The sequence below is a fragment of the Ambystoma mexicanum genome, chromosome 1q, assembly GCF_040938575.1.
Source record: "Ambystoma mexicanum isolate Mex_15411 chromosome 1q, UKY_AmexF1_1, whole genome shotgun sequence".
NCBI lineage: Eukaryota > Metazoa > Chordata > Amphibia > Caudata > Ambystomatidae > Ambystoma > Ambystoma mexicanum.
In genome coordinates, this window is record NC_090922.1 from 78,693,671 (window position 1) to 78,721,256 (window position 27,586).

At 50.3% G+C, this 27,586-nt stretch overlaps 1 protein-coding gene across 3 annotated transcripts in view; it reads right to left on the reverse strand.

The window, feature by feature from the left end:
• The window catches only part of ZNF276 (zinc finger protein 276), a 921,405-nt gene that overhangs the window by 79,802 nt on the left and 814,017 nt on the right, over positions 1–27,586 (reverse strand). For all 3 annotated transcript variants that reach the window (XM_069635568.1, XM_069635570.1, XM_069635569.1), the window contains one exon: positions 14,261–14,360. In XM_069635568.1, coding sequence (XP_069491669.1) covers positions 14,261–14,360 — 100 coding nt within the window. The remainder of the gene's footprint in view (positions 1–14,260; positions 14,361–27,586) is intronic.

The window sequence follows — 27,586 nt, forward strand, 5'->3', positions numbered from 1 at the left end:
GCACAAGTCCCTCAAAAGTCGGCTGATCTGGTTGGAAGACGTATTTGGCACTGGATCGCCTGAGAATCTCAATCAGATCCAAGAGGATATGTACAGATCTTTTTACTTTGCCACCTGGTCAGGCTGAGAACCTTCCCAGGCATAGCCAAGGCGGGATGGCTCCTTCAGTGGCATGTTGGAGTTAGCCACTGCAGTATCAGTGCATGCCCTGAAGAGGTCTTAGAGGAGACCTGCACCAGCATTCACATTGGGAGCCCACTACAGTCTAATACCGAGCTGCCACCAGAAGAAGAATTTGGTTCATGACAAGGCTATTAGTAGGGACCCTGTTCCTGCAGGCTTTTTTGCCTCCCAGACCACTGTCTGAGGCCAGTTCTGTTCCGCTTACTGGGCCGACACCAGAGGACACTCATAGACCTGCGAGTTAACCTCAGGGAGTACTGTGGCCTGTACGGTCACTGCGGCCACACCTCATCCCTGGCAGGTCATGGCTCATCATAGTGCCGCCATCACTGTCACCAGGCCAGCTTCTAGACATTAAACGAGGGAAGCATCTATGGCTGTGTCGAAGCACATACATAACAAAGGACTCAGACAGATTTCTTACACTGCTGCCTCCCAGTACTTTTGAGGGGATATTCATTCCCTCCTCTTGTTCCTTCCAGCAATTGGGTGCCAGGGCCTCTCTCCTGGATCCTCTAGTCATGAACCCTCAAGTTAGAAAACATTTTTGGGTGAGATTTCAGGATCTAATGCACTCAAATCCCTTGAGGCAATATTTTACATCCCTCATGAAGGAAGTGCTTGTCTCCACCTCTTACCCAGTGATACCTCAGAATCAACCCACTGTACCTCAGACAGTGACGGCAGACACAGGCTCTCAACCCGATGTGCCCTCCCCTCGCCTTCTAGCAAAATATCCTCCCCCACCTCTATCACCCAGTCCTCTGGATGATGGCCCAGTGGACATCAAGGATGGTCTTTCAGAAGACAGAGGAAGTGCCCATGCCCTTTAAAGCATTCCATGACAGGGTGCAAGGGCATATGGTGTATTTGGGGATCCTAGTACCAGAAAGCCCACAGTCGGACCAAGGAGTCCTTTCCTCAGTCCTCTTGAGAAAGCGACAAAGGTTGGGCATACACCTTCAAACTGATGTGGTGGCAAAACTAGTTTCTGTGCTATCAGTCCCGAGAAAAGTGGACACGAGATTCAGACCTCTTCCCTGGGAAAGCTCGTGTGATGAGCCACTCCCCAGCTCACTCCACTATAGTGGGGCTGCTACTCATTTTGGCAAACGTAATGCATCGTCTCCTTCTACCTCTTCTGGGGAGCAAGGATCATCTCCTGGATATTTGCCCTGAGTTTTAGGCAGGCCAATGTGGAAGCGGTCATGGTTTATGATATGATATGGCATTTATAATGCGCCTATACACAGGTGTTTCAAGGCGCGACTAGGCAAGGGAGGGGAACAAAGGGAGGACGGACAGCGATCCTACTAGGCCAGGTGTCATTCAGATCGGGCAAGTGCGGGGGAAGGAACAGTACAGTACATGGGAATAGAAATGACAAATAACATTACGTGGTAAGCGCAGACTTCAGGAGTAAAGGCTGGTGGGGGGTACTGTAGGGATACAGAAACAGTCCTGAAGTGCAGGGGTAGCCAGGTGGGACCTGGGCCCGAGATCAGAGGGTGTCCAGGTAGCCAGTGCAGTTCCGGTAGAACCAGGAGTTCAGGAGAGGAGGGGAGGAGAAAAAGCAGAAGCAAAGAGAAAGGTTTTGAGGTGCTTCAGGAACCAGAGATGGTTCTCCACAAGTTTAAGGGAGGCTGTTCCAGAGGGAGGCACCAGCCAAAGAAAGAGATCTACCCCCAACTCGTGCTTGCAGAAGCAACTGACCATTGGGGAGTTGGAAGCGGATGAGCGAAGAGCTCCAGAAGGAAAATATTTAGGGGGAGAGAGAGTTGAAGGTATTGAGGCCCCAGGCCCCAGAATGCCTTGTGGATGATGCAGAGGGTTTTGAACTTAATCCTCGCAGCCACAGGGAGCCAGTGCAGAGATTTCATTCCTGGAAAGATACGATCCCTAGGATTAAGGCCAAGGACAAGTCTTGCAGTCCTGTTCTGGATAACCAACAACCTTGAGTTCTTGAAAGAGTGGGATGACTACGACTCTCACCTCTGAATTTCAAGCAGGGTTCCGCTTGGGCTTGGCAGAGGCTTACCAATTAGCACCATATCTAACGAGAGGCATCCTAACATCATCTGGACACAGCTGCTAGGGGTATAGCTGTAGGTTCATCTATGTGGCAAGAGCCCGCAGTCGCCCTTCAAAGACAATAATTCTCTAAAAACATTGGAGGATTTAGAGGCTTCTATGACCGCCTGAGTAGGCAAGACCGATCTCATGAGCCCTCTGTGCAAACAACAAGCATGTCCCTCACCCCAGGGATCTTTTTCCCCCAACCTTCACCCTGTCCCCACTCCAGAAGCCAAGCAGTCTAAGTGACACAAGGGTGAAGATCTACAGCTCACAGGTCGGAGGAAGAGTGCATCCTCTTGCAACGTGTTAAAACAACCAGCGACAGTTGGTCCCTGTCGGTAGTGCACAGGGTCTATCACCCAACCCTTTCTCATCCCGCCTACAAAGGGGCTCAGCCACTCTCTCACAGGCGCTGCACAAGCTGTTGCTAATGGAAGTGATAAAGAACGTTCCTCCTTAAGAGAAAGAGCAGGGCTTTTACTCAAGATTCTTTACCGTTCCAATGAAAACCAGCAGTTTCTACTAGATATACTATATCTGATGTATTTTTATGGAAATTGATATTATTTTATTTTTATTTATTTTAAATCTTTATTTTTGTTCAGAGAAAGGTACAACAAGACAAAATTGGCCAGCGGTCAGCGAATCGCAACATCATATGACATCATATGTGATCGTTTACAATATACATTACACTTTTGCATTTGGCTTGACAGTACTAGAGCGGTGACGATGGATTGTCCTCTTCATCAGATAGCATATTGCATAGATAGAGCCTGAACAGCGACCATATATCTTTGGGGCGGCATCCTGATGGCAATGTAATAATAAATTGTTCTTCAAGTTCATTAACCATCGACAGGTCTTTCAAGAAGTCCTGTCGCCTAGGAGGATCTATGGACTTCCAACATTTCAATATATTTCGCTTTGCAATCACACATGCTAAATTAAACAATCGTCTAGTGGTAGTTGCAGTTTTACCCACATCCCCAAAGAGGTATTTCCGGGGGGAGGGTGTAGCAGGTATTGCCGTGATGTCTTCCAAAATCTCCGCCACCTCCCCCCAGAATTTAGATATTGGTGGGCAGGCCCAATACATATGTTAGGAGTCTGCGTCAGGGGCGTCACATTTAGGGCATTTCCCCGTGTGGCCCTGCACAAACTTATCTAACTTGGCTGGGGTATAGTGTAACTGGTTCAGAACTTTAAACTGAATAAGACGTAGCCCTGAGTTCATGGATACACATTTAGTCAACTGGCAGTATCTCCACCATGTGGCTTCACACAGCTCTACCCCTAGATCTCGTTCCCAGGTCTCCTTGACATTATTGCATGGCCTGGACTGGGTCTGAACAAGGTTGTATAGTGCCGACAGACTCTTCCTGTGCCCCCCTGGTTCCGTCATGGCTGCAATACATTCGTGTGTGGGTGGCTCTTCTGGGAAGGAAGGCCATTTGGCAGTGAAGGCAGATTTCATCCTGTGAAACTGAAATCGCTTTAGGTGATCACCCCCCACTGCCTCGACAAAGTCATCTAGTGCACAATACCTCCCTTCCGGGAACATGTCCCGCATTCTAAATTGCTTCTGTGGGTCCCAGGCACCTTGGACTGCCTTATCAAATGTTGGGCTAATGCCCGGGAAGTTCCACAATGGTACCTCCGGATCATATGGGGTCATAATGGTCAATCTCTTATATATCCTGGCCCATGCACGTGTGGTGGCGCCCACAGGATCATATCTGCACATGTCCTTACGATTAGGGTCAAACATGACAGCTCGCAAGTCTGAGGGAGATGCTGCAAATCTTTCCAGGTTGATGTGTAGTGCCGTGTCCTCTGGATCAAACTTGTGCCTCGCAAAGTGTGCCTGTGATGTTAAATAGTAAAGTTCAAAGTCTGGTGCAGCAATCCCACCTTTTGCAAAGGGTTCTGTCATTTTGGACCATTTCAACCTGGGGGTTTTCCCTCCCCATACAAATGTAGTGGCGAGCATATTGAGTTTCGTGAAGAATGTTCTGCCCGGCCAAATCGGTATATTGGAAAAAAAGGTATAGGAGTTTGGCTAGCACTACCATCTTAAGTAATGCTATACGCCCATATAGGGATAGAGGGAGCCTGTTCCAGACTTGTAATTTAATAGTCAGGGATTGTAGGAGTTCGCCATGATTTTCTGAGAGCAGTGCACTCCCGTCCCTGGATACCATGATTCCCAAGTAACGGATGTGTGTTGGTGACCATTTGAATCCCTGTGTGTCTGACATATCTTTAGTTTTAGGTGTAAGCGGAAACAGTTCTGACTTAGAGACATTAACCCTGTACCCCAAATATTCAGATGACCTCTTGACCTCAGCTATAATTGGTGCTAGATTTACCTCTGGGTTCCTAATATATAGTAGGGTGTCATCTGCATATAAGGAAATTATTTCTGGTCTCCCTGTCATGCTAAGACCTCTACATGCATGGTTTTGACGGACATATTCAGCCATGGGTTCTATTGTAAGTGCGAAAAGGATTGGGGAGAAGGGGCAACGCTGCCTGGTGCCCCTACCCAGGTGAAACAGGGATGACATGGTTTGTTAGTACCTTTGCACCCGGGCGAGTATACAACAACCTGACACAGCTAACGAAATATCCTCCCAACCCAATCTCTCCAGGACCCGAAACAGATAGACCCAGGAGACATAGTCAAAAGCTTTCTCAGCATCTAGGGACACCGCCACCGCATCCGCCGCTGGGTCTATCTGAGTCATTACTCCAAAGAGTCTGTGCAGATTAAGAGCAGTGGACCTTGTTGGTATAATGCCAGCCTGGTTGGGATGTACCAATATAGGCATATAGGGCAGGATCCTGGTAGCTAGGACCTTAGTGAAAATCTTTGCATCGGTATTAATGAGTGAGAGGGGTCTGTAAGAAGGACCATTATCACTGCCTCTCGCACAGTGTCTGAAAGTATACTGCACTCCATTGCTCTTCCCATACTTTCAGTAAGACCGGGGCTAGTATATCATGATATTCTTTATATAATTCGGCACCTAGGCCGTCAGGGCCCGGGGCTTTACCTGATGTTAATGCTTTCATTGCCTCTGTAATTTCCTCAAGTGATATGGGGGTGTCTAGTATCAATCGTGTCTCTGGGGTCAGGGTTGGGAGATCAATCACGTCTAGATATTCCACTATTTCTTAATTAGTTTTGGTGCCTTTGTTAGCATATAGTGATTTACAAAATGCAGCAAACATATCGTTAATTTCTTGGTCCCCACTGACTATGTCACCACTAGGTGTCTGGATTGTCGCTATAGGGGGATGGCCGTGTTCGCCTTCAATAGACCCGTAGTTTTGGTCATAATTGCGCCCCGCACCCATACCTTAAATGTTTCCCACAGTGTAGCGCACTGGTTTACTGACCCTTCGTTTAGTTGGAAAAATTCCTCTATTTCAGTGCGCAGTGCTTCACAAACGTTAGGGTCTCTAAGTAGCATAGGGGGCATTTTCCAGCGTCTAGCCCTCGGGGCTGCCTCGCCGACACACAAAGTAACTGTCACAGGGGAGTGATCTGAAAGGGTACGGGGGTACATATCACAGTGCTGGACCATATTCGTGACCGTGGAGCTGATAAGCCAATAATCAATTCGAGATTCAGAGTCATGCACCGATGAATAAAAGGTAAAGCGCTGTTCTTGGGGATGTAGTTCTCGCCAAATATCTACCATGGCCATCTGTTGCATTATTTGTCGTATCGCTAATGCGGTTTTGGTCAAGGTTCTATGAGAAGTTGTAGACCTGTCGAGGGTCGTGTCGAGTATCGTGTTAAAATCATCTCCCCAGATAACTGCCGCATCATCAGCTTCAACCACCAAATTATATATAGCATTATAGAATTCAGGGTCGTCAATGTTGGGGCCATACGTATTAACTATGACCATCTTCGGTCCCGCCAGCTGTACAGTGTCCGTTTTTGCGTGCTGTACACGGAAGCCCAGATTCAGATGTATCAGGGTCATAACCCCTCTGAATTGGGAGGAGTACTCGGTATAGTATCGCAATGCACCCCATCTAGGGAGAAAATTGGAACACACCTGCCCCAGTGCGTGAGTTTCTTGCAGTAACACCACCTGGGGGTTATGTCTAGTTATGTATGCTGCGATTTTCCTGGCCTTAATCGGGTTGTTAAGTCCCCGGATATTCCATGAAAGAAGTTTAACAGTTACCCCCCTGTCCCCCAGTACCATGGTATTCCAATGACTATCAATGTGTGAAGTGAATCGGTCACGCCACCAGCGTCAACATTTGTACCCAATGCAACCAGTCTCTGCGTTTTGAAACTCCTGCCAACCGTGGCATAACTTTGTACCCTGCCCCCACCCCCGCCCGCACCATCAACCCCAACCCGATGATGTAACCCAATCCCCATAACCTGTGGAACTTTCCTGAGGGTCGCTAGTTGCATTCGCAGGGCCTCCATCAGCAGAGGCTCACAACCCCACCTCAACAAACAATATCAATTGGAGCTGTTGCTCTCAGGAGAGACGTCTTCACAGCTAAGTATGTTTCCGTAAGTCCATGTCAATCGGATGAATCCGGGACTTCATCTCCCGGTCTTGGTGGCCCGTTCCGATCTCGCGGATGTTCTCTGGGAGGGATGGGGATGGACGCCTCAATGTACATTATTGCCTCTGCCGGGGTCTCAAAGAAATGCGATCTGCCGCCATGTTGAATCCGTAGTTTCGCCAGGAAGATGAGGGCGTACGGGACATGTCGCAATCTCAGGAGCTTTTTGGCCTGTTCGTACGATCTGCGTTGCATTTGGACGCTGGTTGAAAAATCTGGATAAATGTGGACTCTGCTTCCTTCATACTGTAGGGAACCTTTTTCCCTTGAAAGTTTCAGAATCGCGTCCCTGTCCCTATAGTTCAGGAGGCGCGCAATAATCGTGCGCGGTGGTGCCCCAGGTTTGGGTGTCGGCGCTAGGGTGCGATGGGCCCGCTCAACAAGAAAGTGGCTAGAGAAGGATTCCGTGTCCAGAAGAGTTTTCAAAAGGGCCTCAACTTGTCGCTCCATGGGACCCTTACAGAAGGATTCCGGAATGCCGACAATGCGGATATTGTTTCTTCTAGATCGAGATTCCAGGTCATCGCATTTTGCTTGAGTCTTACGCAGTTCCCCTTTCAGTTGTGCTGTCTCGATCGTGTTGCGTCAGGATATCTTCATTTGTGCTGATTCTGTTCTCAGCCTCCGTAATGCGAGTGCTCTCCTTGTCCACTCTAGCCTTAAGGGAGCTGATAGTTGAAACAATGTCGTCCAGCTTTACGTTCACTGCAAGGAAGCCATTCTGCACCATGGTCATTAGGCGGTCTTCTCTGTCGCCCTGTTCAATCGCAGCAGGATTGTCATCCCACATGTTTATGGCGGCCGGCGTCCCCTGGGGTTGGGAGCTGGCATAGTAGGAGTCCATTGGGACAGTCTTTTTCACGCCTGTCCCCTTCTTCTCGTTACGGCCCATGGGTCACCTGCGCGGAGTAAGGTGTCCAAAAGTACAGGTAGGGGGACTGTAGGGTTACAGATACTGACCCAAGTGCAAGGGTATTCGGGAGGCAGTGCGGGTGTGCAACTGGGAGGGCAGGGACCTGGGCCTGAAATCAGAGGGTAGCCAGGTGACCAGCGCAGTATCAGACAGGAAATCAGCATGGGAGAGGAAGAGAGAAGGCAGAAGCAAAGAGGAAGGTCTTGAGATGCTTCCGGAACCGGAGATGGTTCTCCTCAAGTTTCAGAGAGGCTGTTCCAGAGGCAGGCCCCAGACGAGGAAAGAAATATACCACCAACTTGTTGCTTGGATAAGCGACTGACCCTGAGGCAGTTGGAGGTGGAGGAGTGAGAGCTTGAGTAGGAAGGTATTTACGAAGAGAGAGTTGGAGGTATTGAGGACCCATGACTCGGAAGGCCTTGTGGACAATCCAGAGGGTCTTAGGGTCTTGAACTTAACCCTTGCAGCCACTTCAATGACTCCATGGTGGTTTCTGCATCTGTTGGGCCTGATAGTGGCCTGTGTTCTGCTAGTGCCCAGGGTCAGGTTGCAGATGCGCCGCTCTCAGCTATATCTGGCAACAAGTTGGATACAGGTTTCTGACCACCTAAACCAAGGTTGTTTCCATTCCGCCCTGGCTCCAGCAGGATCTTCTGTGGTGGGCAGATGAACTGAACCTCTTGATAGGCACAAACATACAGGACCTTCCTCACCAGTTTTTCATGACAAATGACTCTTGCCTATCAGGGTGGGGATCAACTTTGGAGGAACTCCAAATCCACAACATGAGTAATCAAGAGGATTCTCAGGGTCTCTCCATTTTACCCCTCACACCTTCCCGAATGCTCTCGCCGCTCCAGGGAAACAAGTAACCTTCAGGCACATCAAAGGAAGGATTCCTTCTGTGGCTTGGCTTTCCTGGCGGAACCTTTTCGGCTTCAAGGAGATGTAATTCCCTCGCCTTGCTTTCTCTTGCTCTCATTCGCAGTTGGTACCGCATCTTGGCTTTCCGTTCTCCCCAGCCTGGTTTCCGTATGCCATTGCGCAGCTGTTTCTTCACGTACCTGGTATTCCTTTCCTAGTGCTTCTGGACTCAACCTTTTATATTCTGTTGTCAATGTCAATAACCCTTCATTTGTGCGGTACACAATGCCTGGACGTCTGCGTGGCAAGGACCGCTGGCTGCTACCCTGGCGCTTGGTACAAGGGCCGCTCCGGTGGCGAAGGACTACCTCAGCTCCCCCTTTGCCCGTTTCACAGGCACTTCACCACGTCATGACGCTGCTGTGAAGGGCCGTTGGCAACAGCATATAGCAACAGCGCAGTTGCCAGGCGATGGTCCTCAACTGTCCCGTTCGCCCGGCAAGGCTGCTCCGGTCCTTGTGTCCTGTGCTTTACAAACCTTTAAATCTGAACTTTTGGTATCCCAGACCCTTTGGATTACACCCTCAGATTTGCCGTTTCTTGTCCCTTGCCAGTCTCCTGATGCTTGCACCCCTCTGTCTGATCACCAAGTCCCTAAACTCTGGAATTCCATTGGTACTACCCCTGCCTCCTCCTATTGCTGTTCTACGTCTGGCATACGGTCACTGTTTCCCTGCTCCGGCGCTTCTACCTGCTTAGGCTAGTTGCAGCCCACGTTTCCTCTCTCCTGCGATCCCGGCCGCCTCTGCAAGCCGCCGCTGCAATGCTGTCCCAAACACTGACGGCTGCTGCTGTCGGCTCTGCTATGCTTGCAAAATCTTGGCAAGACCATTTTTGGCCTCATCACGTTTGGAACTGTGGCATAACATCAAGTGCTTATTCTTCCACGAATAGTTCTGCAAAGATCTCTCAAAGCACGACAACAACTCAGACTCCTCCTACTCAACTGGAACACTTACCTTGAACATTCTCGACTCTCAACTCATCTCTTCACATCACTCATCTAATTCTGCCTCTTTGGATTCTCTTTTGGGATTCTGAACATTGCAGAACTACAAGTACACCCTAGTTGGAGGTACATTTGTTTTGCCCTCGTTCCGCCCGGGTTAGGGTTTCCTTCCACCTTCCAAGCCTTCCTCAGCGGATTGCAGCACTAGGATTGTCTCCTTCTGTAAGTCCTCTTCGGCTGGCGCACTGCAGGTAGGTTCCGGGCTTGTACTTCACCATCTACAGGCACCATCTACAGGCAGGAGTCGGGAATTGGATGGGGGTTAGGTGCTTCTGTGCATCTGACGGAGTCTGATCTGTTTATATGCGTTTCTCCCTCTGGCTGTGCTGCTGCCCAGCCTTTTCACTTGAGCCCCTGCCCTGACAGTAGTATTAACACTTTGCAAGCTGCGCTCTCTGGAGCAAAGTCTCTCCGTGATAGGAGACCCCAGGTGTCGCTTGACACTGGGGAGCCTCCGTGGGACCCTGATCTTGACAGTCAATGTGTTTCAGGTGTGTGTGGCGGTGAATAGGGGCTGACCCTACCTGGCCTCATAAGTTGGACAGAGCCATTGCAGACCACTAGCGGTAATCTTCCTAGTCTCAGTTCTCCTCTTCCTCGTCTCAATAGTTGGGTTGAAAAAGAGAGGGGGAATTATGGGAGTTGTAGTATCCTTTAGAGGGAATGTGGGGTAAATAGCTGTCAGTAAATGGGGGATACCATGTCTCACCTTCAGGTGTCTCCTCCCCAATCCCCGAGTACCCCCCTACCCAGGTGATCCTCCCTCGCTTGTCCATCCCGAGGGTCGGGATCCAATTGAGATCGCCCTTCCCTGGCCACCTGAATTGAGTCGTGAAACACCCTCAGATTCTTCGCATTAACGATACTGCATCTTCTGGCCTATTAGAGAAATGGGATTTGAAATTGCCCGGGAACCTCATTGAGTATTGTACTGCAATTTCCTTAAGTATTTTCTGAATATCACTGAAGGTTTTCCTAGATAGTTGGACCGAGGGGCTATGATCAGTGATAAGAAATTTCAAAGACCTAAGGAAAATCTCACTTTTCTTCAGCTGCACAAAGAATCAGGTTTTCGGTACATGTAACAGACAATTCTGGCAATTATCAGATGCGATGATGGCCTGAAGGAACATTTGGGGCTCAGCGACTGATGAGTTCATTCAATTTGAAAACACAGCGAGCGCACCGGTTTTCCAGGCAAATAGTGGCTCATTTTTTGTAAAAACAACCCTAGTGGAGCTGTTGTCATTTCTGATTGATGCATTTTCGTGATCATTGTTTTGGCCTGAATTAGGTTCACTTTATTAATTAAATCAGATACATTAAACTCAAAAGGTTGTTTTTACGTTTCAGGCCTATCCATCTTTAGCTCATCTTCAGACATACATGCACATCATTTTTCAATCTTGTTGTTTGAGCTGTCCATCTTGGCTGTCAAAACATCTAAATTTCGGTCAATGGAATGAATGCTATGTTGGAAGTGGTGCTTTATTTCGGTTAAGGATGTGTTGGTGGTTGAAAAGGCATTTTTAGTGTAGCTGTTCAGGTTAGATTGCAGTTGGCTATATCATAGCATGATCTCTATACCAGGTGTTAGAACGGTAGTCAGTCATTAACACACAGCACCAAGAATGGTTGGTTGAAATGTTCCTCCCAACAACACGGGAAGCCACAGGATATATTTATAGCCCAAGACACTGCATTGCTGCTGCATATCCAGGTAAAGGGTATTTGCTTTCAGATGAGCGATATTGTGCATCCTCCAGTCTCACAAGAAGGACACAGATGTTATGTGGCACAGCAAGACATTCCAAAGAATGCAGGATAGGACACCTCCTGGCACTCACCCAGCGCCCACGTTTGGCGTAAGTAAGACAAGGTAGGCCCAGGAGTTGGAGTCCTGTAGCGCACGAGCACCGGTATCAACAAGCTGATGCGAAGTGGCATTGCAAGTACGAGGGCTGCACACTGCAGGGATGGGGATTTCAGTACTTCAGTACCAACTTTAAAAGCATAGAATTGTCAGAATATTATAGTGGCTTATGGAGCTCCACCTTTAAGCAACCATCTTGTTGACTGCTCACTTGTGCCCAGAGAAACTATGATTGAGTTTGCTCTAGACTAGGTGCGTATGGCCTGGTACACAGTCCTGCTGGACATGCTACTTTACCCTCATTGAAGATTCCCATGACACAGGTTTTTGGCAGGATACTTTATTCCAATTCCAATCTTTCTCCAACAGGCAAACTCTCAAGCTCCACTGAATGTCCCTCAAGGCAATAGCTCTCATTCTCCAAAATCTCTCTGCATAAATAACAACTCTCTCAATCTTGAAATAACTCTCTATCCACATGGTAACACTCCTTCAATACTCTCTGATGAAAACTCTCCTCTACCAATATAACACTTTTCAGAAAATCATCCACCAGTAGAACTCTCCTCACAAGAGGGGTACACTGGAATTGTGGGAGTCTCATGATTAACTCTCCAATACCTCTCCCCTCTGAAGATAACCTTCTCTCTGCAAAATCTCAGTCCAAATGATAACACCCCTCCTCCAAGATCTCCCTCTCCAAACTCAAAGTCCTTTCAAACTCCACCCTCCTCAAAACACCTCTCACTCGCCAGTCTCATCCAAACATCTGCCACTAGCTTTTTCCTGAAGTCTCCAATCCTGTGTCTGAATCGGGTGGCTTAAATAGCGAGACCTTTCCTTCTCTAGGGCAGGCCTAGGGAACATAGCTTTCGCCTCTGTGGTGTAGGCTGGTCTGTGTTGGGCCATGAGTCTGTGTTCATGGGGCTCAGAGGACTGCATGTGTATGGGCCTGAGATTATATCAAGGCTTGCCCCCATCGAAGATTCTCTTCTCTCCGTTTGAAGGGGCTGGCTTCTCACCTGGTTTCAGTCAGAAGAGCACCTCCCCTCAAGAGTTTGTATTTTCTCCTATCTATATCCAACAGGTCAGGGTAAATGTTGTACAATCCTTCTGGTGTGTGTGGGGGTGTGCGTGTGTGTAGGTTAAAAACCCATTTCTTCCATTTTTATTTTAAGTATTTGCTTTTCCCATAAATTTTCGAAATGCAGGGATGAGATTAAAGCTGCTACCTCTTCTGTGGCTGCAGCTCTGGGGAAGCCATGCTTTCCTTTCTTGTGGTTTGCCTTTGGTATGGGGATGAAGTAGTCTCCTTTGGGTGTATGATCACTATATACAGGAGAGCTATGTTTTTCTCTTCCACTCCAAGTCCCAGATGTGAGAAGAGTGCCAGTTCCCCATGACTCACTGCTATTGGGCGCAAGAAGCATGTATGAGCGCTGAGGTCCTTCCCATAGCCTTACACTAGAATTTTCATCTGCATCTATCTGGTCCATGAAGATTTTCTTCATGCCAACGGGGGGATTCTGGGAGATGTCGTTTTCCGTTTGGCCTCTCAGCCTTGTCTGTGCTTTGGCCATGTCCTTTACCTTTTCCCTATCCTTGGTGACAGAACTACGGTCTTCCTAGAGTGGTTTTCCCTCCTAATCCCCAGATGAGTCACCCAGATTTGGTCTAAGTTTTCCCTCTGACAAAGAGGGGAATTATGGGAGTTGCAGTTCATGTACTTTGGGTTTCCCCAACTGATCCATGTGTTTTTGCTAGTGGAATGGAATAGCTCCCTAGATGTACCAAAACAAGTGTTAAATAAGTCCTTACGGAAATTGGGGTTGACGTTGCCCCCACCCGCACAGGCTGTCCTTGAGGCTGGTGAGTGTGAGAGTGTTCCTGCAATGGTTCTATGTCATTATTTAAATTTTTGTAGGTCGCCCGACCAAAAGACCCATTTCTTTTGGCCGATTTTAGGTGGCCTGCAAAAATCGAAATAATGAAATTTGTTTACCCCCTCTTCACAACCAAAACCACCCCTCCCAACTCCCGCTGTCTCCCTCCCCTCCCAACATCCCCCGCCCCACCAAAACACACAAACACACACATGGCCACTTACCCATTCTCCCTCCTGGACGCTTCCGGGTCCTGGCGTGCCGATCAGCCCCTGGGCGCACTCGTGTGCCTCGCAAGGGCTGACAGTTCAATTTAGAAAGACCGCTCTTTGACCGCACAGAAAAATATTTTTTTTATGGTCTTTTTAACAAGGTCTCTTGACCTAAAACCCCTGCAACTGCTTCCTGCCTTGGTGTGGGGACTCAGTGGGGGTGGTCTCTGGATCCCCTGCATACCTCCTCTGGGTCCAGCATCACCTAGTTTGTGGTGGCACCGGCCCCTTTAACCAGGAAACTGCCTAGCCTTCGGAACTGGCAGAGAACATTGTCACACTGTCCAAATTACAAAGGGATTTCTACCACATACCACTCTCCCTTACATCCTTCTCTCTTGAAATGCCATCCCTATCCTCCCTAATAGCTAGCTCCCTTCGCCCACTTCCAGCACATTCCTAGCTTTAATCTGAATAGAATGTCTTCATTTAACTTAGGGAGGACCTTTATACTCAGTTCCTACATTCCACACATTTAAACAGAAAAGATCAGCAGAGCGCTCAAAAGCACAAGCTTACTGAAGTGGTTTTGCTCCTGAATGACGCATCTGGTGAACTGAAAGGTGCTTGCGTTGTTTGAACGTCTGTCCACATTGATCACAAATGTAATTCCTTTCCTCTGAAAAGACAAAAATAAAATAAAATCACAAATCTAAATGTGTCAGGATGTGCAAAGTACACGTTCCTATAAATTGTCAGCGACTTGTTCATGTGTAAAAAACCATGGAATTAGACATTAAATTGCATAACAACTTTTGTACTCTGTCCCCATGATCCTCCCTGTACTATTCTCATACTGTGTAACAAGGACACTGAACCTCCAGAGTGGAGGGAGTTGGCTATGCTCCTTTTTAATGTCCTAATCCACTACTACCCAGACAGAGCACGAAAGTTTGGCGGCAGCTGGATGTACACTACTATAAAAAGAAAGAAAAGTTATTCACCTAAGACTACTGTACACCTAGTTTAAAAACCTAGTCCCTCCATAGTGTTGATATGTCATCCACAGAAAGGTGACACTATGGAGTAATACTAGTCCTTGAATAGGCATATAGAATCACTGACTAACTTTATATCACACCTGGCCCACACATACATTCATAAAGATTCCTGCTGCACCTACTCTCTCCAAATGGTGCCTATGAATACTGTCTTAGACATTCCGTTGTGAAACTGCATTTTAATGGATTATGGCATTTGTTTTCTCAATTTTAATCCCCATCCTCCTCTGTGAAACATGAATGACCTTTCCCCACAGACTACAAGGCTATGACTGCATTATATTTCAATCAGGCATCCTCGAAAGCTACCTTTTTGGTAGTGGTGAAGTCAGCTTCACTTTAAGTTTCAGGCAAAGGAACTGTTTGCTATAGAGGTGTGCGCTGAAAGTAAAGTGTTAAGAGATCCTGATGAGTAACCCATGGTGACTCCCTAGAATATTTAATTGCACTGGGAGCAGTTTGAAAAACCTTAGATGCTACATGACCCTAAATGCACAAGTATGAATATATACCAATGATGCTGCTGTATCCAGGACAGGGAGTGAAGAACAAATTACCTACTTTGTAATATTATTTCCGATTGATTAGGACTTCCTTCCACAGATTCCTCATCTTAGATATATTTTCTCCAGTGCCAGATGTCTTCTGAAGCTTTCACCCAACAAGTAGTGAAGTGTGGCTCCATTGGGCATCCACAATCATGGATACGTCATCAATGGCAGTGCCCCATGCCCCTGGTTCTGCCTTTTTCCCTAGCACTCACCAGCTGAGGGACAGCAGAACGGAAAGAGCTGTACGCACTATCTGCAAAGAGGGGCAGGTTGGTAAGGCGATGAGGAATCCATGAGAGGAAGAACTATTCCATCAGAAGAACAAGTTACTCTCTTACCTGGTAACGTTCTTTCGATGGGATGTTCGACGTATTCCACATCTCTGACAGTACTGTCCACAGCTGTGCTGCATCGGAAAATTTTTCGGCGTCAGCGTCCTGCGTCGATGACGTTGATACGCTGTCCCTCGAGGGCCTCCGTCGAGCCGACGTCACCGGATGTTATAAGTAGGACGCACAACGCCCGCAGCCTCAGTTGTAGTTTTTTCCCCCAGAACGTGCGGCACCAATCTTCTGCCAGTATCACTACAGAAAGCCTTGCAGAAACGTAAGCTGCAATCGCATAAGAAATTCTGTAGAGGGGCGGGCTGGGAGGGTTCGATGTGGAATACGTCAGATGAACATCCCATCGAAAGAACATTACCAGGTAAGAAAGTAACTTGGTCTTCGAGGGGATTGCTTCATCCAATGTATTCCACATCTCTGACAGACTCCCAAAGCAGTACCAACGTCTGGAGGTGGGAAAAGAATTTAGAATTTTAGAATGCCCAATCAAATTGCTGAATAGAGGACCGCCTTCCCAAAGGCCAAATCTTGCCCATGGATGGAATCCAGGGAACAATGTCTCCCAAAAGTATGGACAGAGGCCCATGTGGCTGCTTCACAGATATTACGAATGGGAACACCCCCCTGCAGAGCAGTAGAGGTAGACACACCCCTAGTGGAATGAGCCTGTAAGCCTACCGGAGGGTCCTTACCCGCAAAACGGTAACATTCAGAGATCGTCAAAATGATCCATCTGGACAAGGTCTGCTTAGAAACAGCTTGCCCTAAACGCCTTCCAGCGTATTCAACAAAGAGCTGATCGTCCACTCTGACCCGGGACATCCCTGAGAGATAGAAACAAAGCGCGGGAGGGCGCTGTTGCGCTCAGAGAAGATGGCCGCGTGATTGAGGGCTCCGTTCCGAGTGGCGCTTTCCTGCCACAATTTTGCCTTAGTGCCCTTCTAAATCCTGTACCAGCTACCTGATCCGGCTGCTGGTTGACCCAGGCGTGTGCTGCCCGAACACCGCTTCCCTAATCAGCCCTAAGGCGGACATCCAACACGCCCAAATTGGGCCAGGAGCTGGCGCTGCTGCGCCCCGCTCCTCTGCTCCAGAGTCGTGTGCCTGTGACTCTGAGGATTCGGGGCCTGCGGTGGGGGAGGGGCGCTGCACGGCATGGCGCTGTTCCTCTCCCTCATTCCTTGCGTTACCGCAGCAGCCCATGCTGGGATATCGGCCCCCCAACTGGGACCCGGGGGCCACCCACGAACGCAGAGCGTCCTGCTCCACCGCCCCCCTGGACGGCGTGCTGTTTCCCAGCATTCTTGGAAAGTCCGGGCCGGGTACCCCCCATCCGGGAGCCTGCCTCGTGGGACGACCCTGCTCCTCTGCAACTGCGGTGAGTCCCTCCTCCCCCCGGACACCAGCCACCCTGCCTACGCGTCCTGAGGTGTCTCGGGCTCCTGCTCCGGCTCGCATTGCCTCCCCCTCTGTGGACTCTCATCTGAGCCATCTCTGGCCGGCTCCTGCTGCGGCTGGCCACGCGCTCCACTGTCACTCTACTTCCCCAAGCACACTGGGTCCCAGCTCTTAACGTCGGCTGCTGGGAGTTGCTGGGGGGACACAGACTCTTTGGGCGCTGGGCCCCCTCACCCCGCGCCCCCATAAACCCTTGCAAGTTCCACCCATTGTTCGCTCCGCTGCAGGACCCCCCCCCCCCCCGGGCATGGTCTCCACGATCCCTCATTGAATCGCCTGGGTCGGGACTCTGCTACAGAGCTACGCCTGCTGCTTCTGGCGCCTACACTCATCGGCTGGGGCCCCCGGACCCCTGGGCCCTACCGGGCTGAGCTGGGCGGTGCTCCATGTTGGTTCCCTTTACGGTGACGCACGCCAACTGGATCCCCCTCTCCGCCTGAATATCCTGGGACTCGAGGATCCCCGCACTGGCTGCCGTGTCGCTGCCTGACCTCGGCCACTCTGCTCGCCCCTCAGTGGCCCACGCCCACTTGGCTGGGTGCCTTAGTCGCCCTTAGACCTGACTTAAGGAGAGGACCCCCCCAACTCATGCAACTACGTCAGTGCACATAGTTACCACTACCTTTGTCCCAGTTGCAGCACACTGATTCCCGGCCATCGGCCCTCACCTGGGATCATCAGGGCGGTCTGCACTTGTGGACTCTCACTGGCCGCTCTGTGTCCTCGCACTGCCACTGACCGCGGTGGTCCTCTTGGACCCGTGACCCGGCGATCGACGGTGACTGGAGACCCCTCAACCTACTACAGCACTGTACTCTGTTTTGATGCTGAGGTCCACTGGGCACCTACAACACATCTAACAGCCCATCTGACCATCCTCGGTGGCCTGCCCTCCCCCCGACCTGCCCGGCACCCCTTCTTCCCCCTTGTGCCTACCCTCCTTCTGGCATCATGACCAAGGGGGCTGGAAAGAAACAATGCTCGATCAATATGTTTACAAAAACCCTGGTGGGGCTGATGGGGGAGGCGTCTGAGTAAGAACCATCCAACCCGTCGACCTCGGACCCGGCGGACTCTCAAAAAGTGATGGAATACATTCGGGAGGGGTTCACCACGCCCCACAGCAAGCTTGACGACATGAACAGCACTATTTCCTTCATCAAGGCCCATATAGAGAAGGCCGGGTTGCTGAAATCGAGACACGAGTGAGTACCACAGAGTACGACTTGAGCTCCTTTAGGGCAGAGGTCTCCACACTCACTGGCCGAGTTACCGAGGTTGAGAAAAAGAACGAGGACCTTGAATCACGTTTGAGGCGCAACAACCTCCGTATTATCGGAGTTCCTGAATATGGCATTAGGGAACCTATGGAGGACTACGTTGAACACATGCTAGTACAATAGCTGGATTCCCCAAGGCTCTCCCCACAGTTTGCAATCGAGAGAGCCCATCGTGCCCTCACGGCAAAGCCCAGACCGGGCGCACCACCACGACCCATTATAGCCAGAGTCCTAAATTTCCGTGACTGTGACACCCTCCTCAGGGCAGCGAGAGCCAAGGAAGAACTCCTGCTTGGTGCAGCCAGGATCCATCTGTATCTGGATTTCTCGGTGGCGGTCCAGCAGGAACGTTAAACCTGCCTGGCAGTGAAGAGGAGGCTGCGAGACCTGCAGGTCAAATACTCCATGCTATACCCCGCCAAATTGAGAGTCGAACACTCTAACCAGATGTACTTTTTCACGATCCCTGAAGAGGATTCCAGATTCATTTACGAACACTTCCCTGGCTGACCCTATTTTGCAACAAACCTTATTAATGCTACGTTCTTTGACTCATTGATTGTGATCTGGGGCACTGCTTTGCTACAAAAATGGCTAGCTGGTGAATGAGTGTTGGAAGAGGCCGTCCCCTGCCTATGTGTTCTAGCTGCACACAACATCCACGTTCTGGTCCTTGGGTTGATCTCAATACTTCAGGGGAGTCTTCCGGATTCGCAGTTCAACGCTTCTTCAGTTAATTCTCCTCTCCGCCGGCACTCACCCACTAATACAATGTCCCTCTGATATTTGTTGTTAAACTCAGGCACTTGCTTGAATTGGATGACTGAGAGGCAACCCCTCTCAACCTTGAGCAAATAGTTTTTCTACTATGTGACTGTGCCTCGTCCCCCCGGGTAGGGTCCTGCCCGGGTCGCGCACGTTGTCTCTTCTAGGCACCATGTTCATCCTTAAATTGCCTTCCGTTCCGGAGCATCGCCGCCAGGCCAGTTCACAGGCCCCCCTGGCTTTGATGCCATTGGTTTGGATTTGGTTGTTTGGGTACGGGATTATCATTCCTCTGTTTGGGGGAGGGATGTGGGGTTTTGGGTTTTATGTTAAAAAAAGCTTGGTATCCACGGAAAAGGCAGAGCACACAGCAATACTGACCCGATGTTTTTGCAGGAGTGGTCATGTGGTGCGCAGTACATTTGGGGCACCATCCTGTTTACCTGTAATTCCTAACGAATACCCCTGGACTGTCAATTGAGGACAACTTGACATTCATGAGCTGGAATGTTTAGGGTCTAGGAAACTATAAGAAAATTAGGCAGTTACAACTTCAGGCCGAACGCCATAGGGTCAAAATTCTGTTTCTGCAGGAGACACAAGCATGCACGGAGTATTGTGAAAAATTTGCCAAAATGTGGGGCCCCCAAAGGTACTATACTAGCTACTCTACCCAAAGTCGGGGGGTCATGACCCTGATTCACAAGAGCCTTAAGTTTCATTCCATATCTACACAGATCGACCCCCAGGGCAGATATGTGCTTCTTCACGGTACTCTGCAAAATAAGGAGGTGGTTTTGCTAAATACCTATGGCCCCAACATAGACGACCCAGAGTTCTATTTACACCTCACATCCCTCCTGGACAGTTTCCCGCTGATACCAATCCTCTGGGGAGGTGACTTCAATACGATATTTGATGTTGACCTTGATAGATCTGGGTCCAGACCCTGTCAACTTTCCAAAGCTGCTTACACTACATTGTCATCTCTCCCCCGCCTGGCCCTGGTAGACGCATGGAGGCTCCTCTACCCCAACTCATGCTCCTACTCCTATTCTTCGGTGCATGATTCCTACTCCCGAATTGATAGGTGGCTAGTGTCCGACATACTTAGAAGGAATGTATCTCGCCTAACGATCCTTCCTAGAACCCTCTCTGATCATTCACCAGTGACTATTACCCTGTGTTGGGGTCCGGACCGCGGTCGAACCAGACACTGGAGAATGAAACCTCATTCCCTCCTCGACCCTGCCTTCAGCTCCGAGCTGGAGACGGCAATTGAGGAATTCTTCGAAATTAACACTGATACGGTGTCCTCGCAGGCCACCCTCTGGGAGTCCTTTAAAGCTTATATTAGAGGTATCGACCTGTCCAAGGAAAACGGTATCCTCAAAGCAATTTGCAGGGATATCGCTTAAAGCGAAGCCACGCTTTCCGCACTGGAAGCCCAATGCTCGCAACATCAAACCCTGGAAATCCTAGCGTCAATCGGTACGGAGCTTGACACATTCCGCTCTCTTGCAGACCGTGAACTGAGGTTTCTGGACAGCCCAGGCATTGCGAGGAAATACGGCGAGGGCGAACGCCGAAGCTGCTTTCTCGCCAGGCTTCTCCGCCGAGAGTTTGGCTCCCCACCCATCCCCGGAGTGGATGGGCGGGGATGGGCACCCTGATGGTACCCTGGCCACGTCGCCACAAAATATCAACTCTGAATTCCTTTCTTTTTACGAGTCCCTATATGCCAATGCGGATGGTGCCTCAACGTCCGAAATCAACTCCTATTTAGATAACCTCCCCCTCTCGATTCTCTCCCCCGAGACCATCGCCTCTCTGGAGAACCCATTCACCCCGAGGAATTCTCGGACGCCATAGACTCACTCTATCAGGCAAATCTCCTGGTTCAGACGGCATCCCTGTTGAATTCTATAAACACTTCAAATCACTCCTACTCCCTCGCTTAATGGCCCTCTGGGAGGATTCGGTGGAGGCAGGCCAGTTCCCACCTTTGCTTCGAGAAGCCACAATAACCATTTTGTTGAAACCCGGTAAACCCCCCATTCAATGTGGCTCTTAGCGTCCACTTTCACTTATCAATGGCGACGTCAAGATCTACGCCAAACTATGAGCCAGCACCTCGCTCCCTACATGCCACACATTATTCACCCCGACCAGGTGGGATTTATACCAGGGCGCTCCACCGAACTTGAGGCGCCTCTTCAACATCATAAGCAGGGTTAACCCAAATGTTCACGCGACACTCTATATGCAAAAAGCCTTCGACTGTCTCGTGGAAGTATCTATGGCGGGTTCTTGAAAAATGCAAATTTGGCCCCTGCTTTCTCTCCTGGGTCAGGCTGCTCTACTCCAATCCTGTGGAGAGGGTCCGCACTGAAGACCGTTGCTCCCCCTCTTCTGAATAGCTAGGGATACGAGGCAGGGCTGTCCCTTCTCCCCCCTAATCTTTGCTGTAGCGATGGAACCTTTTGCGGACATGCTCCGCCAATGTCATGCGCATAGAGGCCTGCGTACCGCCGGTTCCTCTGATATAGTGTCCCTCTATGATATTGATGCCCTTCTTTTCATCCGCTCCCCTGACACCAATCTGGCCCCGATATTGTAAGACATTATCCTCTTTGGTCGTATCTCGGGTCTCAAAGTGAACTGCTCTAAATCCACCCTCTTCCCGCTCATTGACGCTACAACCCCTCCCTCTGACACCCTGGGATTCGCGTGGGCTCAGTCAAACTTTACCTATCTAGGCATCGTTGTGTCTCCTCAATTCGAACAGGTCTTTGCGGAAAACTACCAAAAATACCTCATAAACCTTACAACGAAGTCACTGGGCTGGAGCAAACTTCCGATTTCACTAGCGGGCAGGATAGGGATACTGAAGATGGTAGCATTGCCCCAGCTCCTGTACAGGTTCGTCAACATTCCCCAGTGGCCGGGCAGTGGATTCTTCCAGGTGCTGACTCATATCCTTAACACCTTCCTTTGGCACTCTGGCGCGGTATGGTTTAAACTTAGAACCTTAACCACCCCAATGCAGGTTGGCGGCTTTGGTGCTCCCGACTTCTTTAAGTACTGGCTGGTGTCACAACTCCAATATACGTCATATTAGTTTAACACATCGGACACCCGCCCCATGTCAGGCTCGAAAAGCTATCAGTCAGCGACCGCGATATCCGCTCCTTAGTTGTCACACCCATGCCGATGGTATTAGACTCACTGGACCCGGCGGCCTGCACATCTCTGGCCCTATCTAAAACATGGCAATTACTAGGCATCACCCACCCCTTCCACAGTAACCTACCGCTTTGGCACTTTCTTTCAGAGGTCCCTCACATAACATCCCTCATCGTTCGTCGGTGGGCCGAGGCTGGATACAAACTGCTCCGGGACGTTTTTGAACAGGGCAACTTCATAGAGTGGCCCGACCTTCCACTGTCCCTGAGGCGGAGACCATCTGTTTGGCTTCAGTACTCATCCCTCCGGAAAACTCAAACACAAATACCCCAGCTTCCCGGTGCTACCGCCTGACGAGCCGGCAGTTACCGAACTATCCTCTCCCACTCCAACGAGGGGCAAGGTTTCCAGTCTCTACTCTCTGGTGCAGGCCAGATCGGCCCCTACATTCTTCAAATTGAGGCATGCCTGGGAGGATGACCTTGGGCTGGAAATGACCGACGAAAGGTGGACCCCGCTGTGTGCACACATTCATGGGGTATCCTTCAACTCCCGCTTTAAATTGATTCAATTCAAGGTGCTTCATAGATACAACTACACCCCGAACAGACTGCACCATATCTCAAATGACTTCCCCCCCCCCAGGTGCCCTAGATGAAGCTGGCTATTTCCACATGATCTGGTCCTGTCCCCGGCTCACCCAATTCTGGGGCGGAGTATGCTCCACTATGTCTTCTATCCTCGAATACCCTATCACTCCATCCCCAATGAGGTGTCTTTTCCACAACTTTCCTGAGCTTCGTCGGGATTCCAAGGGGCTGGCTGGCCTCTGCATGCTACTTGCAGTACGCTCTATATTACTCTGCTGGCTCCGGCCTACCACACCTACTCATGCAGAGTGGCTTAGGCCGGTCACATGGGCCTCAGATACCGAAGAATCCTGGGCTGTACAACAACCATCCCACTCAAGACCCAGAGATGTTTGGTCAATGTTTCGCTCATTCATGTCCCCCACCGACACTTCCTCAGACTTGGCATCTCCAGATACCCTCGCCCTACCATTCCACCTCCACTTCTTGAACTGCTCCCTCCTTGTTCCGCACCCACCTCGGATGTATCTTATGTATATAAATTGGTTTTTGCTCCTGTGCTATATGTCTGCACTACCTGTTTTGTTCCGATTGTACATGCCTTGTGTGCTACTCACCTGTTCTTGTGTTACCAGGCTAAATAAATAAAAGTAAAAAAAAAAAAAACTTAAAGCTCTCCTAGGATCCAACCTATGGAGCCTCTCCTCTTCCTTACCAGGGTGCAGAGGAGGATAAAACTTCGGAAGAACTACCTTCTGGCTCAAATGAAATTCCGACACAACCTTCGGAAGAAAAGGAAGAACCCTAAGGACAACCCTGTCCTTATGGAACACTGTGAACAGTGGCTTGGGGGAAAGTGCCTGCAACTCACTCACTATGCGAGCGGAAGTAACCGCAACAAAAAATACAGTCTTAAAGGACAACAGTCTCAATGGACAAGAATGCAAGGGCTCAGACGGAGCTCCCATTACGAACTTTAGAACTAAATTCAAATCCCATCCTGGCACCTGGAAAGGGGACGGTGGAAACACATTAGTTATCCCCTTAAGGAACTGAGAAATCAAAGGAATCTTAAAATAAGAACATTCCTCAGACGAGCGCTTAAATATGGACAGCGCCGCCAGGTAACCCTTAATGGTACCCACTTGCAGGCCCTTGTGGGCTAATGAAAGCAAAAAAGACAGAACCACAGGAATTGAACATTGAAAAGGATCCACATTCTGTACCCTGCACCAGTCGCAGAACTTTCTCCAACGGCACCGGTACAGGGATTTTGTTGCTGGCCTTCTGGCCGAAAGCAACACCTCCATCATGTCTTAGGGAAGGTCCCAATCCTTATACCTCAACCTTTCAGATACCAAGCATGAAGGATGAGGAACAGGACCTTGTGATGGAGAACCCGACCCCCCCTCCCGTGAGAGCAGATCGTCTCGGTAGGGAAGACGGCGTGGAGGACAGATGGGCATGTCTATAAGGTCTGGGTACCACGCTCTCCTGGCACATGCCAGAGCAATGAGGATCATTTGGGAACTTAACCTCCGTAACACTTGTGTAATGACAGGGACTGGAGGAAACGCGTACAGCAGTGGGAAGGACCACTCCACTACGAACGCGTCCCCTAAGGCTCCTCTTGGAGGAAATTCCCACGAGCAGAATCTTTTGCACTTCCGGTTGACACTGGTGGCGAGGAGATCCACTTGTGGGGTTCCTCAAAGAGCGAAGATCTCCAACAGAACTTCCTGAGCCAGCTTCCACTCATGAGAGACCGTGCTGTGCCTGCTCAGAGCGTCCACCGCCGCGTTTTCGTCTTCTGGCCAGATGAACTGCCGAGATCGAAATTTCCTGCTGGATGGCCCAGAACCAGAGCTGCATCGCCTCTCTGCACAGTGGGAGTGACCCTGCCCCCCCCCCTTTTTGTTGATGTAGTGCATTGTCACTGTATTGTCCATCATAATCAGGACATTTTTCCCCCGCACAAACGGCAGAAAAGCCTTCAGGGCTAGCCTGACAGCCCGCAGCTCTAACAGATTGATGTGGAGTCTGGACTCAACGATTAACGACCGCTGACTGTCAACTCGTTGGCATGAGCTCCTCATCCCGTGAGGGATGCGTCCGTCATGATCGTTACCTCCGGCCAGGGTAGCCAAAATGGTGCACCCCTCATCAGATGGCCTTCGATGGCCCACCACAGAAGATCCTGGGCGACCGAGGGCGGCACCTGAACGTGATCCGCTTTCCTGCCAGAGGATTGTGACCACTGCATCTTGAGACCTCACTGCAGAGATCTCATCCGCAGCCTGGCCTCTGGCACCAGTAGAATGCAGGATGTCATGAGGCCGAGCAACCTCAAGAACTCGAACACCGGGAGACTCTGGGCACGTTGAAACTTATCCACCATCTGCAGAATGTGATGAGCCCTCACCTGGGGAGGGCGAACACTGTCCCAGGGATGTGTCGAGCACTGCTCCGATGTACTGGAGCTGCTGGGTAGGTGTAAAATGAGACTTCTTGAAGTTGAGGGAGAAGCCCAGCTTGTGAACGGAGTGGCAGGTGACAGACAGATGACCCAGGGCTTGCTCAGGAGAGCGCGCACTGATCAACCAATCGTCCAGGTAGGGGTAGACGTGAATCCCCCCTTTCCTGAGATATGCTGCCACCACCACCATTAGCTTGGTGAAGACCCTCGGGGCGGAGGTCAATCCGAACCGCAGGACCCGAAACTGAAAATGCGAGTCGCCAACCGCAAACCTCAGGTACTTCCTGTGCTTGGGATGAATCGGCACATGAAAGTAAGCATCCTAGAGGTCAAGAGACACCAACCAATCCTGAAGTTGAGGGGCCTGGAGGACTTGAGAAAGAGTAACCATCTTGAACTTGTCCTTCCTGAGGAGCTTGTTCAAACCACGCAAGTCCATGATGGGTCTCAATCCCCCATACTTTTTCGGGATCAAAATATATGGGGAATACCAACCCTTGTTCCTCTCTGCTACAGGCACCAGTTCTATAGCGCCTTTCTCCAGCAGGGATAGGATTTCCTGCACACGGAGCGGATCCGGACGCTTCAAAGAGAGCTTCCCCGGTGGATTGTTGTGAGGCCTCTGCCCAAAAGGAAGACAGTAGTCGTGGGCTATGATATTCAGAACCCACACATCTGAAGTAATGGCACGCCATTCTACAAGATGCTGCGCTAGCCTTCCCCCAACCGGCGAACCATGAGCCATGGCCTCATGACTGAGCGGAAGCGGCTGCGGCAGTGCCTGAGGGCAAGGAGGCAACTGCCCGAGCGGCTTTGGCACCTCGAGTACCTTGTTTTCCACCTCTGGTACTCATACGTTGGCCCCTTTGACTGGCAGCTCCCCTCAACCTACGAAAGGAAGAGTAGTATCGAAAGGAACCTCACCTCCATTGCTGTCCCCTAGGACGAAAAGGCAGAGGTTGACATACTGCAGCGCTCAAGGACTTCACTGCAGCTTTGGAGGTCTGCAACCTCTCAAGGCTCTCGTCAGCCTTGCTGCCAAAAAGATGGACACCATCAAAGGGCATGTTGAGAAGCCGCGACTGTACATCAGGAGCAAACCCCGACTTCCGCAACCACGCAAACCTGCGCATTACGGTGCTCGCGCTATGGACCGGCTGACACAGTCTGCCACGTCCAGACCCGACTGAATGGATTTACACATGGCACCCTTGCCATCTTGAACAAGGGCTAGAAAACCATCCCGTTCCTCCCCTTCGGGAATATGTTCAGCCGCCAAAAATACACAATTCCACAGAGTGTTAGTGAATCTTGCCAAGGCACAAACTGAGTTGGCTGCCTGTAAAGCCATACCCCTAGATGAAAATGCTTTCTTCGCCCAACCATCAAAGCGCTTGTCGTCCGTATCCGGAGGGATGGTAGGGTACGCAGCCTTCTTCGCTGGGGCCGTAGTAGCCTGCACCACTAAACTCTACCAGAGTGGGGTGCATAGTCAAGTAGCAGGGGTCGCCAGTGGGTGGACGATATTTTTTCAGTAACGACTTACTCACTGCGGGGAGACTCTCCGGAGCAGTCCAAGCCACTGCCACCCTTCTCTGTAAAGCCATATGAAATGGCAGCACCGGGTCAGTGGGAGGACCTTGGTCCAATATATCGGTCAGTTCATCCTGCAGAAAATCCTCAGGTGGGGCAGACCACCCCAAGTACTCAGTCACCCTCGACATGAGACGCGTGTATGATGACTCAGCATGTGTACCAGGCTCAGGCCTGCCAAACTCAACCTCCGGAGAGGTGTCCAGACCACTGGCGTCATGCAAGGACTGACGCAGGTCTTCCAACTGGCTGTGACCAGACAACAGGTCATCAGGAACCTCTGGAGGTACCAACCCCTCCTCATCTGACCCTTCTTCCACCTCTGAAATGTAATCCAAAGGCTGGAATAAATCCCTGGATGAGGGTACAGAAAAAGGCTCAAAAACAGGCCTTACTGATTTACTGAGGGCCTTCCTCAGAGTTTCCACCCTCTGGGGCACCTCCAGTAAATCCTCCTCAAAAGGCGTTGAGAGCGCCGATTGAATAGGCATTGGCGCAGACGGCTTTGACAGCGGCTTCGAGGCCGGAGCCCCGAGCGTGTCCTTCAATGGCCTCAGCACCGATGGCGTCGACGACTTCCTCGAAGCCTCAAGAGAGTCCC